The 15319-nt window shown below is 44.6% G+C and overlaps 2 protein-coding genes across 2 annotated transcripts in view; one reads left to right on the forward strand and one right to left on the reverse strand.

Moving 5' to 3' along the window:
• Window positions 1–15319, reverse strand: part of PARD3B (par-3 family cell polarity regulator beta) — a 658517-nt gene that overhangs the window by 383106 nt on the left and 260092 nt on the right. The window contains exon 4 of the mRNA XM_054043471.1: window positions 11962–12071. Coding sequence (XP_053899446.1) covers window positions 11962–12071 — 110 coding nt within the window. The remainder of the gene's footprint in view (window positions 1–11961; window positions 12072–15319) is intronic.
• On the forward strand, window positions 192–1893 carry LOC128845136 (uncharacterized). Its single transcript, XM_054043472.1, has 2 exons — window positions 192–380; window positions 1371–1893. The coding sequence occupies exons 1-2, from the start codon at window positions 209–211 to the stop codon at window positions 1844–1846; spliced, it is 648 nt and encodes a 215-aa protein (XP_053899447.1). The 5' UTR covers window positions 192–208; the 3' UTR covers window positions 1847–1893.

Here is a 15319-nt window from a genome sequence, read left to right on the forward strand (position 1 = left end):
GGATGTAACGCAGTGCCGCGTGAAAATCAAGGAGCTGAGACAAGGCTACCAGAAGACCAAAGAGGCAAACGGACGCTCCGGATCCCATCCCCAGACATCCCGTTTCTACGAGGCACTGCATTCCATCCTCGATGCGGCCGCCACCACTACCCCACCAGTGACCGTGGACTCTGAGGATGGGATAGTGTCCACGGCTGGATCCTCGGACATGTTAGCGGACGGGGAAGATGAGGAAGGAGATGAGGAGGACGAGGCAGTCGACAGCGCTCACAACGCTGATTTCCCCGACAGCCAGGATCTCTTCATCACCCTTACAGAGATCCCCTACCAACCCTCCCCAGCCGTTACCCCGGACACAGAATCTGGGGAAGGATCAGCCAGTAAGTGTTGTAAAAATCTAAACATTTATTTGTAACAGAACAGGAATATTAACAATTTAAAAAATGGGTTTCTCATGATTAGTTTGATTAGCTTAACGGTTCAGTCATGGGCAGTGCAACTATTGAAAAAAAATCTAGCAATGTCCGGTTTTGCATGATTGTCCTGCCCAAGCCGCTCTACTGGTTAGTCACTGCTACAGCAGCTACAGTAAAATGCGGTCTATATGTCCGGGGATGGAGCAGAAATCCTCCTGTGACATCTCGAGGAAGCTCTCCTGGAGGTAATTGGAAATCCGCTGCATTAGGTTCTTGGGGAGAGCGGCCTTATTGGGTCCTCCGTAGTAGGACACGTTGCCACGCCACGAGACAAGCAAGTACTCTGGAATCATTGCTCTGCACAGCATGGCGGCATACGGCCCTGGTCTTTGCAGGCTTTCCCGGAGCATTCGCTCTTTCTCGCTGTCAGAGATCCTCATGAGGGTGATGTCGCTCATGATGACTTGCTTTGAATGAGGTAGGGGAATGTTAGTGTTGGGACTGCTTTGCCGTTCCTTTACAGAACTGTAACCGCTGGTTTGCAGCCACGCGGTGGAGGCGGGAGAGGGGCAGCCGAAAGGGATCGTTCCCGGGGACAGCCGCGAGGGTGTGGGACAGGAGCAGACTTCCTGCTTGCCGAATTGCTGGCAGCAGGGACCGACATTGATTTCAATGTGAAATGAGGCCATTGCTAATATTAAAGTTTTAAGCTGCCACAAGTCTACGGCTTACCATGTCTGCCTGCAACAGAAATTCCGTTCTCCTGAGAGGCTTCTCAAATGTGCTGTAGAAGACCCCAGGCACTGAATGCGAAGGCCGAGAATTCGACCTTGTGCTGAGTGCGCATGTGATAGGTGCTGTGCATAGTCTTGTTCACAGAGAAAGACTATGTTCTTTGTTCACAACTACATTTATCTTTCTGAGGAATTCACTCCCTTTTTCCCATTCCCACAGCCCCATCTGCGACTGTCTCACAACCTAGCCTGTCATCACACTGCCAGAGGCTAGCGCGGATTAGGCATAAGAAGAAGAGGACACGGGAGGACATGTTCTCGGAGCTTATAGCCTGCTCCAGAGCCCAGGCAGCACAGCAGACCCAGTGGCGGGAGAACTTGACCCGAATGCACCAAGCCAACATGGATCGGGAGGAGAGGTGGCGTCAGGAAGACCAGCAGGCGACTCAAACCCTGCTTGGACTAATGAGGGAGCAAACGGACACGCTCCGGCGCCTTGTGGATGTTCTGCAGGAACGGAGGCAGGAGGACAGAGCCCCGCTGCAGTCCATCTCTAACCGCCCTCCCCCGCCACCAAGTCCCATACTCCCCTCACCCAAAGTGCACAGAAGGAGAGGCGGCAGAGTCCCTGCTAACTCTCACTCCACCCCTGCAGAGAGCTCGAGCAGCAGAAGGCTCTCATTCCCCAAAATTTGACAAGTTCTTTCCTTCCCGCCTGACACAAGCCCCCATCCAAGTTTCACTTTCCCAGTTCCATGTTTGGTTGATAATAAAAAATACGTTTCTGTTAACTACTGTTTCCATCATGTTCTTTTGGAGGAGGGGGGGATAGGGGGTTGGTAATTCGACAGGACAGTCACCTTTGGCAGGGTATATAGTCGGGGGCAGGCACAGCAGCAGGGCACATACATAGTGCAGTGATGCAGTGACTAGTTACCCTGGTTAGTCTGGGAGGTTGTTTTCATGTTATGTGGTGGGGGGTGGGTTGCTCTGTGACTTTGTGGCAGGGGAGGGCAGTTACAGATCTTAAGCGGCGGTCCTTAGGCAGGATCACAGAGCCACACAGCAGGGGATCTGTAACCGTCCTCCCCCTGCCACAAAGTCACATAGACCCCCCCATACACACAGTCCCTATCAGGAGGGGTGACAGGCTCCGTTGAAACAACCATCCCACCGCAGCGGAGCCTGTCAATCCTTGAGTTTAGAAGCTGCATTCGCGCCACTACAGTACACCCGCTCCGCACCACAGTCTGCGTCCCAGTTTTAAAAAATTCCCGCGAATACAGTATTAAAGAAAACGGTGTGCTTTAACAAAGTAGAACTATTTTTATTTTGAAACGTGTGTTGGAAGTGGGGTGAAGGGGGTATGTAACTGGATAGGATAGTCAACATTAACTGGGTAAAGAAACGGGGGCAGGTTTAGCTTCTCAATACACAAACTTTAAAGTCACAGGTTACCCTGCTCACTCAGGAACTTTGCTTTCAAAGCCTTCCGGATGCACAGCGCTTCCCGCTGGTCTCTTCTAATCGCCCGGCTGTCTGGCTGTGAGTAATCAGCAGCCAGGCTATTTTCCTCAACCTCCCACCCCGCCATAAAGGTCTCCCCCTTGCTCTCACAGAGATTGTGGAGCACACAGCAAGCTGCAATAACAATGGGGATATTGGTTTCGCTGAGATCACAGCGAGTCAGTAAGCTTCTCCATCTCCCCTTGAGACGTCCAAAAGCACACTCCACCACCATTCTGCACTTGCTCAGCCGGTAGTTGAAGAGTTCTTTTTCAGTGTCCAGGGCGCCAGTATAGGGCTTCATGAGCCAGGGCATTAGCGGGTAGGCTGGGTCCCCGAGGATGACTATAGGCATCTCCACATCCCCAAGAGTTATTTTGTGGTCCGGGAAGTAAATACCTTGCTGCAGCCGTCTAAACAGACCAGAGTTCCTGAAAACACGAGCGTCATGAACCTTGCCCGGCCATCCCACGTAGATGTTGGTAAAACGTCCCCTGTGGTCCACCAGTGCTTGCAGCACCATGGAAAAGTAGCCCTTTCTGTTAATGTACTGGCTGGCCTGGTGTTCCGGTGCCAGGATAGGGATGTGAGTTCCATCTATGGCCCCACCGCAGTTTGGGAATCCCATCGCTGCGAAGCCATCTATGATCGCCTCCACGTTTCCCAGGGTCACTACCTTTGGCAGCAGTACATCAACGATTGCCTTGGCTACTTGCATCACAACAACCCCCACGGTAGATTTGCCCACCCCAAACTGGTTCGCGACTGACCGGTAGCTGTCTGGCGTTGCAAGCTTCCACAGGGCTATGGCCACTCGCTTCTGGACAGTCAGGGCTGCTCGCATCCGGGTGTCATTGCGCTTCAGGGCAGGGGACAGCAACTCACAAAGTTCCAGGAAAGTTCCCTTCCGCATGCGAAAGTTTCGCAGCCACTGGGATTCATCCCAGACCTGCAGCACTATGCGGTCCCACCACTCAGTGCTTGTTTCCCGTGCCCAGAATCTCCTTTCCACGGCATCAACATGACCCATTGCCACCGTGATGTTCTCGGCGCTGGGTCCCCTGCTTTCTGAGAGGTCTGTGCTACTCTCAGACTTCAGGCCATCACCGCGTTGACGTAGCCTCCTCGCCTGACTTTTCTGCATCTGCCTCAGGGAAAGGTGTATGATAAGTTGCGAGGTGTTGAGAGCGGCCACAACTGCAGTGATGGTTGCAGCAGGCTCCATGCTCGCAGTGCTGTGGCGTCCGCGCTGTCACTGACTAGAAAAGTGCGCGAACTGATTTCCCGCCGGCGCTTTCAGGGAGGGAGGGCGGGAGTGATGGACGGATGACGACAGTTACCCAAAAGCACCCTGGACACATTTTTTTTACCCAGAAGGCATTTGCGGCTCCACCCAGAATTCCAATGGGCAGCGGGGACTCCGGGAACTGTGGGATAGCTGACCACAGTGCACCACTTCCAATGTCGACGCTTTCCCCGTTAGTGTGGACTCACAAAGTCGAATTACTGTCCTTAGTGTGGACACACACGTTCGACTTTGCAATATCGATTCCAAAAATTCGATTTAAGTAAAATCGAACTACTCTCGTAGTGTAGACAAGGCCTTAGTGATATGCTTTCAAACTCTGTCCATGCTATAGTCTCAGCCTACCGAGATGTCACTTACAGTAGAATTTGCAGAGGTTGAAATTACAATTACACAAGGTCTCTGAACTCCTTGGGTTTGTTGCTCAGTGGGGTCCATGGACACCCAGGCTCTATTGGGCTGCCTGTGCTTGGCTTTCCCCCAGTGAGGCTCATATGCCCCACTGTCCTTTTTAACCTTGGTTTCCCTATTGGGGGTGCAAGGCAAAGGGAATCTCAGATACTCCACTGGGCCCTTCTAGGCTCCTTCTTGACCCAGGGAAGAACACCGAAGTGGATGGCAGTATGTCCTTGTCCCACCTCATTCATAATCGCAAAGTGAGGTGTCACTCATAGTTGATTGCGCAAATCCTCAAAATATGATCCTCCCTCTCCCTTCTTTCATGAAATAAATCAAGCGTACGACTGTTCCAGTGTTGCCAACTCTTGCAATTCTATCGCAAGTCTCATCATGTTTAGTGTCTTTCCTAAAGCCCCAGCTCCTGGAGTTGTGGAAGAATTTCAGCTTTAAATTCTATCATGTACAAAGACACCAGAAATTAAAACTGCCTGAACTGACCAGCGTGAGTGAACGTTTGGCCCTGCTAAGCATATGGGACAGAGGTTTTTTGGGGGAGGGATAGCTTAGTGGTTTGAGCCTTGGCCTGCTAAATCCAAGGTTGTGAGTTCAATCCTTGAGAGGGGCACTTAGGGATCTGGGGCAAAATCAGTACTTGGTCCTGCTAGTGAAGGCAGGAGGCTGGACTCGATCTTTCAGGGTCCCTTCCAGCTCTATGAGATAGATTTCATCTTTTAAAAACGAAGCTATATGAAAAAGCCTCATTGCAATGCAGTCTCCTAGCTCTAGTCTTACCAGAATCCAGCTTGAACTGCTGGATTTACAAAGTCTACAGCTATTATTAAAATCACTGCGTCAAAAAGACCTTTTCTGCCCTGCAGTGCTTTTAAATAATGAGATTAAACAACATAGTATTTGCCCATTTTTTTCTTACAATATTTATGTCTTTTTTATTTTGGAAAAAACTATTGATAAATCTTTACCCCAAATGAAAGCTTTGAATTGCAGCATTAATTTACATCTGTGTTTACACATTTATATAGAAGCATATGTAAAGGGAACAAACAATTGAGTTGGGCTGGTGCATACACATACACACTTTATGCTAATCTTCAGACACTTAATCACAAAGGCTGATACTTTAAAATCACAATTAATGTTGGAAGAACTGGAGGAGGTTCTGACCCTTTTTAACAAGGACTTGAAACATGAAAAGGTTCTGATTAAATATGAACCTTATCCAAAATTGCAAATTACATGTCCACAATACAGAAAATGAAACCAGTTTTGACATGTTTAGCAAAAAATTGAGAGTGGGTTGAGCCATGGGAGCAGCTCTTAATCTTTAAAATATGGACTAAATGCAATTTAAACAGCCCATTGATTAACTCAGAGGTCAGCTAAACATCTTCTCAGGGACCAAGACAACATAAAGGAAGTCATAATGTTTCCCCAAATTAGGCCAGAGAGTTCACTGCGGGTGGAATCCTGGCCTCACTGAAGTAAATGGAAAAACTCCCATTCATTTCATTGGGGCCAGGATTTCTCAAAGTGAACCTTGTTTGTGAATTTATCAAACTATGATATCTTGTGACAGATACAATGGGGTTATGATTTTGGATTCAGATTTTGGTTGGAACATTTCATCCATCAATATTTAGAATGATTTCAGATTCAGATTAGCTGGAATGGCAAACCGTAGCCACTGGGAGCTGCGGAAACCGGGCAAATGTAAACAAACTGTCTGGCAGCCTGCCAGCAGATTGTCCATCTCTGCTGTGAAGCCTACTGGCTGCACCAAATGTAATCCATACCCACATTAAGGCATTCTATTGCAAACTCACATGTATTCAATATTCCTTTACCACCACTTCCAACTACGTATATCGACATATCTGTTGGCATCTCTTTGAAAGTTATGACACTTAACATCATTATAACAGTAATACTTATGTGATACCACAGACGCTTCTGACCTGCAGCTTGTGAATTTCAAGAAAAATATATTTTAGATTAGGTTATTGTAACCTATATGATTACTTCTTGCTTATACATTAGTTGTAATGTTCTTTCAGTTATCACATATTGTGATTTATTCATTTGTATATATGTGTTCCAGATAAACAACCATGTAATACAAATACTTCCATTTGGGTCCTGCGGGCATTATAAACAGCAGACATGCAGCTGGTCATGTGATTTGTCACCAGAACTCCAAGATAGAACCTCCTTTTATTAAATTGCTGAATATGTGTTATTTTTAGGGCTGTCACGCGATTAAAAAAATTAATCGTGATTAATAGAGATGTTAAAAAATTATACTGGAGAATACCTTTAAATATTTTTGGATGTTTTCTACATCTTCAAATATATTGTTTTCAGTTACAAAACACAATAAAAAGTGTACAGTGCTTACTTTACATTTATTTTTTATTACAAATATTTGCACTATAAAAAACAAAAGAAATAGTATTTTTCAATTCACCTAATATAAGTCCTCTGGAATGGTGGCTGAAGCACGAAGGGGCATACGAATGTTTAGCACAGGGGTAGGCAACCTTTCAGCAGTGGGGTGCCGAGTCTTCATTTATTCACTTTAATTTAAGGTTTCGCGTGCCAATAATACATTTGAATGTTTTTTTAGAAGGTCTCTCTCTATAAGTCTATAATATATAACTAAACTATTGTTGTATGGAAAGTAAATAAGGTTTTCAAAATGTTTAAGAAGCTTCATTTAAAATTAAATGAAAATGCTGATCTTACGCTGCCAGCCTGCTCAGCTCGCTGTCAGTCTGGGGTTCTGTTCACCTGGGCCGGCAGCGGGCTGAGCAGGGCCTGCGGCTGGGACGCCGGCTGGAAAGGGGCCGGCAGTCGGGACCCCAGACCTGGGGGGCGGTTCAGGGGTCAGGCCAGAGGGCTGGGGGGTGCGGGGCAGAAGGCTGGGTGTGGGGGGGTTCAGGGGTTAGGCCAGAGGGCTGGGAGGTGCGGGGGGTGCAGGGCAGAAGGCTGGGTGTGGGGGGGGTTCGGGGTCAGGGCAGAGGGCTGCGGGGTGCGGGAGGTGCAGGGCAGAAGGCTGGGTGTGTGGGGGGGTTCAGGGTCAGGGCAGAGGGCTGGGGGGTGTGGGGGTGCAGGGCAGAAGGCTGAGTGTGGGGAGGTTCAGAGGTCAGAACAGAGGACGGTGGGGGTGGGGGGGTTCAGGGCAGAGGGCTGGGGTGTGTGGGGGTGTAGGGCAGAAGTCTGGGTGTGTGGGGGGTTCAGGGGTCAGGGCAGAGGACTGAGGGCAGGGGGGGGGAAAGGCAGAAGCTGGGTGTGTGGGGGGTTCAGGGCAGAGGGCTGGGGGTATGGGAGGATGCAGGGCAGAAGACTGGAGGTGGGGGGGTTCAGGGGTCAGGGCAGAGGGCTGGGGCGTGTGGGGGGGTGCAGGGGAGAAGGCTGGGTGTGGGGGGAGGTTCAGGGCAGAGGGCATGGGGGTGTGGGTGGGTTCAAGGCAGAAGGCTGGGTGTGTGGAGGGTGCAGGGCAGAAGGCTGGGTGTGTGGGGGGGGAGTTCAGGGGTCAGGGCAGAGGGCTGGGGGTGTGTGGAGGTGCAGGGCAGAGGGCTGGGGTGCTTGGCTGGTGGGGATGCTCCCAGCTCCCTGCCCTGAGCGGCTCATGGCAGGGGGCTGGAAGGGATATGCCCTGTTACACCCCCTTCCCCAAGGCCCCGACCCTACCTCTTCTCTGCCTCCTCTACGGAACAGCGAGCACGCTGCCACTCCTTCCCCGCCCCCTTGCAAGGGCCACCAGCTGATCGGCACAGGGAAGGAGAGGAGATGGGGCAGGAAAGCACCACGCTGGGGGAAGAAGTGGGGGTGGGTGGAAGCTTGCCTGCCGCAGGACCAAGCTTCTGCCTCCTGCCCCTGCAGGGGAGAGCGGGGGGAGCGGGGTGGGGTGGGGCTGAGACCGCGGCAGGCAGCAGTGTGCCACTCAAAATCGGCTTGCGTGCCATGTTTGGAACGCGTGCCGTAGGTTGCCGACCCCTGGTTTAGCATATCTGGCACGTAAATACCTCGTAATGCTTGCTACAAAAGTGCCATGTAAATGCCTGTTCTCACTTTCTCATGACATTGTAAATAAGAAGCAGGCAGCATTATCTCCTGTAAATGTAAACAAACTTCTTTGTCTTAGTGATTGGCTGAACAAGAAGTAGGACCGAGTGGACTTGTAGGCGCTAAAGTTTTACATTGTTTTGTTTTTGAGTGCAGTATGTAACAAAAAAAACCCTACATTTGTAAGTTGCACTTGCACAATAGATTGCACTACAGCACTTGTATGAGGTGAACTGAAAAATACTATTTCTGTTTATCATTTTTACAATGCAAATATTTGTAATAAAAAATAATATAAAGTAAGCACTGTACACTTTGTATTCTGTATTGTAATTTATATCAATATATTTGAAAAAGTAGAAAAACATCCAAAATATTTAATAAATTCGAATTAGTATTCTATTGTTTAACTGTGTGATTAAAACTGCAATTAATCACTATTAATTTTTTTAATCGCAATTAATTTTTTGAGTTAATCGTGTGAGTTAACGGAGATTAATCGACAACCCTAGTTATTTTATTTTCTATAATATCCTCTCATATCTGTTTGTAGTGTATTCTTTGTAAGCCAAATCAGTGTTCACTTCCATTGGGACTCAGATGATAATACACCTCTCAAGACCTGGAAATATATTTGTAAGCCAATGTAACAGTACAGAGAGAATGTTGTGTTAGTAAATACATATCCATATAGCAAATGAATACAACTTTTTGAACTATATATTCTACACTAACTTTTTATTTCTCTCTACTCTTAGTTCAAATGTCAGCATAAACCAATCTAATTATAAAAGTTAACCACAATTATAAATGTAAAGCTTTAAGGAAAGTCAGCTGCGCCATGAACATGTATACTTATTTGTATTACACACACTGTTCTAAATTGGCATCATCTGTTAGGGATAACCAGATGTAATTTACCTTTGGCTCTGCATTCATGAAGGTAATTTAAATTAAATTAATGTTATGGGGGGGGGGGGAAGGATAATTTGTTCTGTCTTCTGCTATTGGAAATCCAATGTAATTTTCGTTAAAATAATTTTTTAGCATACATTTGGAAGATCTTACAGATGTTCAAAGTAAGTTTTTGATACTGCATTTTTCAGTTTGCCAGAGATTGATTTTTTTTTCTCCCTGTGATCTAAAACAATCTTTAGCTAATAACGATTTTTAATTCAATAACTTTTTTGACAAAGCATCAGCACTATTAACTGTGCAAGTTCTAGGAATGGGGTTTGTTAGTGCTGCTGCAACAAAAAGAGGCTTCTCTAAGTACTATACCGGACATGTTTTTATATCACAAAACATTACCATTATCCTCTCTGTCTTCTTAAGTGATTTTAAGGCAATAATTAGATGATATTTAAAAATCTGATGCCTTTCCCCACTATTATTAGGTGTTTGGTTTTTCTTGTTGCACCCATAATGGAAGTGATTGTCCTGTGTTTGAGGCACAGAGGCATCTTGTGTGTGATCTGATTCAAGTCATTCTGTGTCTCCCATCTATAAAAAGTGGGGAAATAGGAGTCCCATGTATTCTTTAATGCCACGAAATTCACATTTGCTACAAAGCTTTTACCCCAGAATCTCATCTTTACGTTTTAAAAAAAATAATCTTTCTAGCCCTCATGGTTGCAAAGAAAACCCTGAAAATATGAACGGACACAGCTATGGCTACACTACAAGCACATCAGCAGCACAGCTCCAGCTATACCATTGTAGCCTAGACACTTACTACAGCAACAGAATGGGGTTTTCTGTCACTGCAGTAAATTCACCAAGAAGCAGTAGCTAAGTCAACAGAAGAATACTTCCATTGACCTAGCTACATCTACAGTGGGAGGTAGATCAACCTAACTACGTACCAGAGATTTTTCACAGCCCTGAGCGATGTAGCTAGGTCTGGTACAGTTAAACCCTTTATGAGTCTATAGAATAGCTGAGAGGTGTGAGCTGCCCCATTCACCTCAATTGGGTGTTAAATCTTCAACCCAAAAGATGATCATTTGAATTCTAATATTGTCAACTATTTCATTGATGGTGCCCCATGTGCCAAAAGCGATGACTGCCCCTACTCAGCAGCCCAAACTACCAGCTTGCCCTGACAACCATCTATGGTGCCGATGGTACTATGTACCACTGTGCCTATTTTGCAGGCCACTCAAGGACTCAAACAAAAAAAGGTGTTTTAAAGCGCTGAGAATTCTAGTGTGTCAACTAAGTTGACCCTTTTTAAATTCATTGTTGTTGGCAATGGGCATCTGACAAGGAAAATCTACCTCTCAGCTTAAAAAGAACTGACAACTGAATTAGTACATTGACCTTGTAGAGTGTTGAAGTAGGATATTATATACATGAGGATCTCTGGCACACTCGAACCATACTACTTTGCAAATAACCAACACAGCAACTCTATAAACTAGGATGCGTATGAGAAAATAGGATGTAAAAAAAGAGTTAGTCATATGAACAGGATCGATGGACAGGTAAATAATATCCAGTAAGAGAGATAATATACAGTGTGAGTCTGCAGCATTTGCAAAATTAAGAGTAGCACACATAGCATTACTACATATGTAGCTTGATTCTCTCCTATGTTATTTCAGTTCTAGAATGCTGTGACTCATTAGTTACACCAGCGTATAACGAAGGTAAAGAAGTGCAGAATCAGGCCCATTGAGCTTTGTGAGCAAAAACCAGGCCCACAGACTGACTCTCTCCTGCATGATAGATTTGTGTGACCCATTGGACATAGTCAGATCTGCAGAATCTAGTCTTATGTTTAAAAAAAAGGTTTTTACCTTATATTTGCAAATAAAACCTTCCAAATGTGACCCAACTGTAACCGAACTGTATTGCTTTCATGAATCTGCACACAGCCTGAAACAATGGTCCAGTGAGGTATAAACTCCCTGGCCATCCCATTAATCTTATTTGTATGTTAGCACTAATGCCTAATGAGAACAGCTATATCAACATTAAAGTGATCAGCAATTAAATAGTCTGTAAAATCAGGAAGTGGGTGAAGTGAAGGCCTCGGAGAATGGTGACTGGATGATGCAGGAGGAAAGAAATGCAGAGTGAAGAAAAGAGGAAAGAAAGCACAGAAAGAAAGGAGGATGAAGAAAAAATAAACAAAGGATACAAACTGTGGTGGTCCTAAAAGAGAGAATTTTGCCACTGAGTGATGCTGAATTGGACTATATGGTATTGAACAAATAATGAATGAGGAGAATTACTAAAAGTTCAGCTACTGCACAAAAGTCATAGTCTACTCTCACTCTTTACTTAAATCTTCCATTAATAAGAGAAGAGACTCACTGTGAATTAAGGATATTATATAATCCAAAAATTATACTCTGACAGAGCGTAAATAGAATTCAGCCCTCTCCATAGAATGAGCTTGACACCCTGTTTCAAGGACCTATTAATTTAGTTCACAAAACAAAGTTATATATGCAAGTACTGTAAAAACAAATTTCACCCCTCTTAAAAACATAAATGACGTGATACTTACAGCCACAACGGATTTCAGACTATTGTCGGTGGGGTGTGCAACACCTGGGTGGAAGCCAGCAGGTGGGCCCAGCGCTGGGTCACTGCTCCTCCTCACTAGCAGCGGTGTGCCTAAAAGACAAAATAAAAGGTTGAGTCAAAAGAGCTTCAGGGTAAAGCTGTGTGCAATTTAATTCAAAAGACTTGCAGCTTCCTTTTTCACACAAGCTTATTATTTCAATAGGTGCCTGTAAATTATTCGATCTGATCGTATTCTGTCACTTATTATCCACTGACCTACAGACATCACAAAAGCCATAGACCCAACTGCACAATCCTCCATGATGGCAACGCTAAATTGACCACACGGACGCTAAAATAAAAAAATGCTGACAAGCAGGGGGGGAAGTGACCTTCTTTCAAAACCAATAAAATAACCACTGCAGGGCTTTATGGCCATATGTAGAATCACATTCCAATATGGAAACCATATGCCCACTTTAAGGAATGACCCCATAGGGTACAAAGACTGCTAGTTTTGTTAGTTTCCAGTGATAAATAGAGGTTAGGTGTCCAGGCTGACATTTTCAGATGTACCAACAGCCTTTCATGTCTCAGGCCAACTTTTACTTTATTGTTTTACTACAGACACTAGCTTGGTAGAATTGGATCTCAGGAACACATTTCAGTAGTTCTCTCCTTTCATCAAAGGTATCCCAAAGCAGTATGGGCAATTACTCATCTGTCTCAAGCCTTTTATGCAATGCTCTGAAAGATTATAGTCCCCTATTCAACATACATCTGAGGCCATTTGGGCTGCAATGCCACAAGCAGAGAAATAATATACCTTTCTAAGTCTCTTTTCCACAAGACTTAAATGGTACATCTCTCTGCTTTCCCAATGCCTGACTCAGGAAGGGCCTGAAGCTGACAGACACAGTCCAGACAAAACAGAGGTGGTGGTGGTGTTAGGCAGAAGCAAGCATCTACATCTATTGTAGTAGTAGCAGTATCTGTTCCACATTACTGAGCATGCCTAGACCTTCCATCAACAGGTTTCACAACCTTGGCAGTTCTTCTTGATCCCCGACTTGTGCCTGGATTCTAAGGTAGCATCTGTGGCCAAATGCAGTTTATATCTATATCTATCTATCTGCATGCATGCACTTGGCTCACCTATTGCAGCCATTTCTCTCTGATTTGGATCTCACCGAAGTTATTCATGCCTTTATGACTTCCAGTGCACTCTATCTGGGGTTACCCCAGAAGACCAAGATGATATCAGTACACATATTTTTGTGACATTCCATTCCATCCGGTTTGGTGTTTATTCCAAACATCCTGTTCACATTTGTCCTGTAACTTTATCACTTTTCTTTAACCTGTCATATCGCAAATCTTACCATCCTTAGCAAAGTGCTTGAGACAGTAGGCTTTCCTCCTCTCTCTAGACACCTTTGACACTAATATTCTGGACCAATTTCAGGTCTACCAATAGCACAGAATCTGCTCAATTCCACAAAATTAGTCACACACCTTTCTGCTTATGAAAGTTACTTTTCCTTCCTAATCTAACCTTGACCTAAGCATAGTTACTGCAATTAGCCAATTCAGACCTTTTGGACAGACTCCATGTTTGTTTCTTTCCTGTGAAGGTTTCATTCCTACCTACCTTCGGTGACAACGCTATGTATGTTTCAAGACCCCTCTTCTATTGCACTCCATAAATTTCAGAACTCTGCTCTATTTTATCCATAGGCACATTTGCCTTTTTGGTTATCCTGTCTTTACTTTTCCCCTTAACTAATATTTTAATACTAACGATATTACATGTACAAATTTTTACCTCCAACTCTAATCCATCCACTTTCTCTGCCAGCCTTCAAGCTACAAACTACATCTTCTACAAATTAAATCAAACTACATCTTCATCTCAACTTCCTTTAGCTAGATATCTCAAAATAAAAGAGCTTGTGTTGGGCATAAGAAACATCCTCAATCTTACATAAAACTCTTATCTCCCTTGATTTTAACCTTCCATTTAACTGCAGGGTCCGTAACCCTGGCATCATCCTGGACTCTGATAGTCTCTCAATTGCCCACATCTCTCATGTCTTAATTTCCTCTCACTTCAACTACAGCAGTACCTTTTCTGTGGCCTCTCCAAATGACAGCTAACCTGTAGCATGTGCCGAATGCAGTTGCCTGCCTCCTCCCACGTGCAGAGAAGTATGTACATCCACATCACTCCCATCTTCAAACAACCTCACTGCCAAGTCAAACTGGCCCTCTTTTTTTAAAAATCCCTCCACAGATATACTTCAGGTTCTCTCACTGACCCAGACTCTGTCCATACCCTTTCTTGGTGACCCAGCGTTAACCTCTTCATTCAGTCTCACCATCGTGAGCATACCGCACTCTCCTCACAAGCTTTGGATGTCGAGACTAACCTTACTATGTCACTTTGCCCCACTGATTCAATTTATTTCAAATCTCAGCTGAAATTATCTTCCTCCTTTGCCTATGTCTCAATTTCTCTCTTACTCTCTCTACAAGTATTATTCAGCTGTGCAGCAATAACTTTTATGTCGGGCTATTCAAAGTGAAACTATTGTGAGCGAGCTCTGCCAGTCAACGTTCTGGAATCCTGCAGGACATAGGACTCTCACTCAATAAAATAATAAAATATATTAAACCTCAAGAACCACAACAGTAGTTAACTAGATAATTATCTGAATTATAAAAATATGGTGGCTGATCATTTGTATATTGATAGTTTGTCAGATGGTAGTCAAATATTAAACCTGAAACTTGGGATTCATAATGGAAATGCCAGCTGAAACCTAACTGTAGATTAACTAACTGTCTTGATAAAATTGTGTGTAAAACATTTATTTTATAGCCAAGCCAACAGCTTCAAAGCACTCAGACTTGAAAAAACAAGCCACTCCTTGATTGCTCAGATAAGCTACCTATTCTTTAAAAGAAAATTTTTCCTTGTAGGAACAGGCAGTTTCAAAAGAGCTGTCTACAATTTCCTTTTTCTCTCCTCTTCCGTAATGATTTCAAAACAACTCCTGAGACATTACAATTTGAATCAGTTGGTGTCTTCTAATAGCCCATTCTCTTTTCATGTAATGCAAACACCATAGAAGAAAGATCGCTCTCTCTCTAAGCTACCAAGGCTAATGTCAGATTGGTATTTTTGTTAGTATCTTCCAAAACTCTGTGATTCTTACTTCAACTCCACCCAATACACTTTTTTAAAAGGAAAGCTAAAAACACAACTATACTTTAAAGGTAGGGTGACCAGATGTTTATCAGGACTGTCCCAATATTTGCTTGTTTGTCCCGCGTCCCGACCAATGTTTGGTCGGGAC

The sequence above is a fragment of the Malaclemys terrapin genome, chromosome 11 (assembly GCF_027887155.1).
Source record: "Malaclemys terrapin pileata isolate rMalTer1 chromosome 11, rMalTer1.hap1, whole genome shotgun sequence".
Classification (NCBI taxonomy): domain Eukaryota; kingdom Metazoa; phylum Chordata; order Testudines; family Emydidae; genus Malaclemys; species Malaclemys terrapin.